The sequence below is a fragment of the Calidris pugnax genome, unplaced genomic scaffold, assembly GCF_001431845.1.
Source record: "Calidris pugnax isolate Ruff unplaced genomic scaffold, ASM143184v1 scaffold335, whole genome shotgun sequence".
In the NCBI taxonomy this organism is placed as follows: domain Eukaryota; kingdom Metazoa; phylum Chordata; class Aves; order Charadriiformes; family Scolopacidae; genus Calidris; species Calidris pugnax.
Window position 1 is genome coordinate 848,155 of NW_015091148.1, and position 3,951 is coordinate 852,105.

At 45.3% G+C, this 3,951-nt stretch overlaps 3 protein-coding genes and 1 long non-coding RNA gene across 5 annotated transcripts in view; 3 read left to right on the forward strand and 1 right to left on the reverse strand.

Annotated features, from left to right (window-relative positions):
- LOC106897975 (homeobox protein Hox-B6-like) overlaps positions 1-2,165 on the forward strand; it is a 3,170-nt gene extending 1,005 nt beyond the window's left edge. The window contains exon 2 of one of the 2 annotated variants that reach the window (XM_014959001.1): positions 1,019-2,165. In XM_014959001.1, the coding sequence (XP_014814487.1) occupies positions 1,019-1,284 (266 nt within the window). In that variant the 3' untranslated portion in view covers positions 1,285-2,165. The remainder of the gene's footprint in view (positions 1-1,018) is intronic. The other variant, XM_014959002.1, reaches the window with a different exon arrangement.
- The window catches only part of HOXB4 (homeobox B4), a 35,224-nt gene that overhangs the window by 8,373 nt on the left and 22,900 nt on the right, over positions 1-3,951 (forward strand). The gene's annotated exons all lie outside the window — the stretch shown is intronic.
- HOXB3 (homeobox B3) overlaps positions 1-3,951 on the forward strand; it is a 64,733-nt gene that overhangs the window by 8,307 nt on the left and 52,475 nt on the right. The gene's annotated exons all lie outside the window — the stretch shown is intronic.
- The window catches only part of LOC106897976, a 13,422-nt gene that overhangs the window by 5,123 nt on the left and 4,348 nt on the right, over positions 1-3,951 (reverse strand). The gene's annotated exons all lie outside the window — the stretch shown is intronic.

Sequence of the window (3,951 nt, forward strand, 5' to 3'; positions counted from 1 at the left end):
TTTTTTTTTTCACATTCCAGTTTGCGTGTCACTCAGCTACACCGATTTGTCTCTGTCTTTCCCCCACACGCACAGGGAGATATCTTTTCTAAATCAGAGCGGGATGACTTTACACACGCACGGACCCACACCCCCACGCAGCTCCCTCTCTCGCTGGCTGCCCGACCTGGAGTTAAATAATATAAAAGTCTTTAAATACTTGAAAGGAGAGGGCTGCATTTTTAATGAAACTCGCACGTAATGAAAAGTCTGCCAGGGGAGATTTTTTTTTCCCCCTGGTGATATATGACTTCTTTAAGTGCTGTTTCCTCAATCAGAAAAAAAAAAAATAAAAAATAAGAGGGGGGGGAGGAAAATAACAGAGGCTCACCACCCTCCTTCCCATGTTTAGATGCATTTGTTGCCTTTTAAGTTCCAAATTGATGTCCATTAGCGCAGGGACATAAAGTGTTGTGTCCTCTTTAATGTAGAGTTTGGGCAGATCGATTCACTTCATTATTGCTTAAATGCTCAGATCTATTACAGTTGCCGGTAGGGTGGAAAATAGCGGGGGCGGGCGGGGGGGGCTGAGAACACCTTGCGATTTTTCATCCCGGAATAAGATAGATCTTGCCCTGTCTCCCCAGCCCTGCCTGCAGCCTGGCAGCTCCAGCATTAACCCTTCTGCCCTGCTGCCTACAGCGCGGCTGCGGAGCCTCCGCGGGTGCGGAGCCTCCCTGCGCGCACGGAGGGGCCTCAGAGCCGCCGGGGCTTATGTTGGGGTTGGCCAAAGCTTTTGGAGGGCAGGGGAGCGGGCACACACCCCTCCGCACACAGCCGCGGTGCGGGGCGTAGCATCCCCGCGGATTAGCCAGCATCTCCGCGGATCCACTCAACCTCAGGGCTTTCCCCTCATTTTCCTTTCCTTCCTATTCCTTTTTTTTTTTTTTTTTTTAACTTCCCCATTGACCCCCCCAATTTTGTTCCTACCTCGTTCCTATTTTTTTCCTTCTTTTTTTTTTTTTTTTTTTTTTTTTTATCACAGGTTCCTCCTTCGGGCCCAGCGGCCGCCGAGGCCGCCAGACCTACACCCGCTACCAGACCCTGGAGCTGGAGAAGGAATTTCACTTCAACCGCTACCTGACCCGGCGCCGGCGGATCGAGATCGCCCATTCCCTCTGCCTGACGGAGCGGCAGATCAAAATTTGGTTCCAGAACCGCAGGATGAAGTGGAAAAAAGAGAATAAATTGCTCAACTCCTCGCAGCTGAGCGCGGAGGAGGAGGAGGAGAAAACGGCGGAGTGAAAGTATTATTTAAAACACACGCAAAAAAAAGTAAAAAAAAAAAAGAAAAAAAAAAAAAAGAAATAGAGAGGGAGTGAGTGAGTGTGTGTGAGAGCCGAGAGGGTGAGGGGGGTGTGGGCTGGCTGCGAGGACAGGGAGAACCTGCACGTTGGTGGGACAAGCCCTCTGCAGCAGTGGCAACAGCCAGAAAGTTTGGGCCACCAATGCCATGGACTCGTGTTCCCAGTGATGGCGTGTCCAGGGGAAAAAAAAAAACCCACACAAAAAAACCTAAAAAAAATCAGGCTTCTAGTTGCGTTTTTTAATTTTTTCTTTCCTTCCTAGACCTCCCTCCCCTCCCACTCCACCCCCCGAAATGAAATAATAATAATAAAAAAGTAAAGAGATAGAGAGAGAAGGAGGAAAAGAAAGGGAAAGAGAAAAGACAAAAAAAAAAAAAAAGGACTCCTACCCGTGTTTCTACCCTTGGTGTCACTGTTAGTAATCTGCTAACTCTTGTATTTAATGGAAGTGCTGCAATATATGTCATTTGGGGTGTTTATTGTCTTAATTTTGTAAAAATGTTTCATGCACGGTTGACATAGGTTGGATTTTTTTTTTAATTTTTCTTTTTTTTTTCACCTTTGGTAAATTAATCAAGCCCTGGGGTCTTTGTAATTAGTTTTGTTGTTTTGGTTCGGTTTTGTTTTTTGGTTTTTTTTTTTTTTTTAGAAAAAGGAAAATCTACTGAAAGAACGAGTACTACCTAAAAGGATTGCAAAAGCAACAGCACCAACAAGAAAAGTTCTATTTTATTAATTTTTGTACGTGTTGTGTTTGGAGTTTGTCTTAGGTATGAACATGGAATTCTCTAATAAAAACAAAGTCTTCGATCCCACGCACACCGCCCTGTCATTAGTGTGATTGTCTTTCCCTTTTCCAGGGGAACTTGCCATTCCCAAGGAGCAGGGAGCTGGGGGAGAGCCCCCCCCTCTCTGTAGGACCCTGTCTCCTAATCTGCAAGGACAAGCCACTCCAAGCACACGGAAGTTACAGTGGAGAGATAAATCTGGTTTTCCCCCTTTTTGTCTAATCTTAAATGGAAGACCTTTCACCAACAGTATTTCCTCGCTGACATTCTGCTTTAGTATCGCTCTTTTTTTATTGTTACAGTACAAAGAGTTATGACGAAACGCTCTCCATATACATAATAAATCAAGGAAACGGGCAAAAATATGCTCTCATTTATCTACCAAAGATACCTAACATTTGCCTAGCATCTTTCAAACATCTGGTCCCTTCCTTCATATACCCAAATCAAAGTGAAGTGTATGGCAAAAAAGTCCAGATTTCAAGGGAATTTGCCCTGCGAAACGAGTAGCTTCTCAGCTCCAGGAATACAGCCCCCATTGCGGGGGGGGGGGGGGGGGGGGGATTAAAAAATCTAAACTAAGTCTAATGAGCTCTTAAAAAAGAATAGATTTATTTTTTATATTATTTTCACTTGCAAGCGTTTTCGATGGCTCCTGTGGAGGGGCTGACTCTGCTGGGATGGGGTGGGGGACATTTCTGCTCCGTACCCAAGAGGAATCTCGTGCATGGCAAACTTTTTCCTGGGTTTGGGGAATTTTTTTTTTTTTTTTTTTTTTTTTCTCTGGTGGGGATTTAGGACTGGAAGCACGAGCCCAGCCTGTTTCGGATACCGTTTTCTGCAGCTTGGCAGGGGGAAAACGCGGTGTAACAGAATCTCCTGCCCCCCATCCCCTTTCCCCACCGCCCTCCAGAAATACCTATGTATGAATGCGTTCCCCCGTGCCACAAGCTGGTTTAATGTCAGTCACTTTTAAAATCAATTCATGCAGAAGCTTCACAGCTGTAGGACATTTACTATTATTGCCACGCTTTTCATTGCCCGTAATTATTATAATTATATGTCACTTTCAATATGGCGCATAATTTCCAATGAGTTGCAGACAAGCATATGAAATTCCTAAACTGCCTTGGAAAAAAAAAAAAAAGAGAGAGAGAGAAAAGAAGAAAAAAAAAATAAGAAAAAGAAAGTAATGCTTAACAAAGCACAGCTCTTTCACAACGTTTTTACCAATTTCAGAGTGCTTTTGCTCCCCAATATTCCTTGCAGGTTAGCAAATGGAAAGGAAAACCCACGTAGCACAATGCTGGGTTCAAAGAGGACGTGAAACGCTCAGGAACAAGAATATCCTAAAAAGCAACGTTGTCAACCAGTTCCACCGGCTGGACTTTCCCTCCTTTTCCTTTATTTCCCCTTCGTCCCCGTCCCCCTCTTTGTTTTTGTTTTTTTTTGGTTTTTTTTCTTTTCTTTTTTTTTTTTTTTTTCCCTCCAGAATTAAGGTGCGACCGCATCGCTGGCTCCACGCTCAGCGAGCAAGAAACCTCGACTTTTCTGACAATAACCACGCGAAATAAACCCAAGCAGCCACGCTCCCCCAAAACACACAATTTCCAGCTTCGCCTTCTTCCCCCCCCACCCTCCGCCTTCCAAATATTAAAAGAGAAGACCCTGCCCGGCCTCGCAGCGACCCGACACCTCATCCCTCGCCGCCTCTCAAACTTCCCGGCGGTGGCACAAAGGAAGAAATTAAGAGTTTAATAAAGAAAAGGAGCCGGGGGGGAGAAGACCCACGCGGGGAGCGCGGACACGCGAGCAGC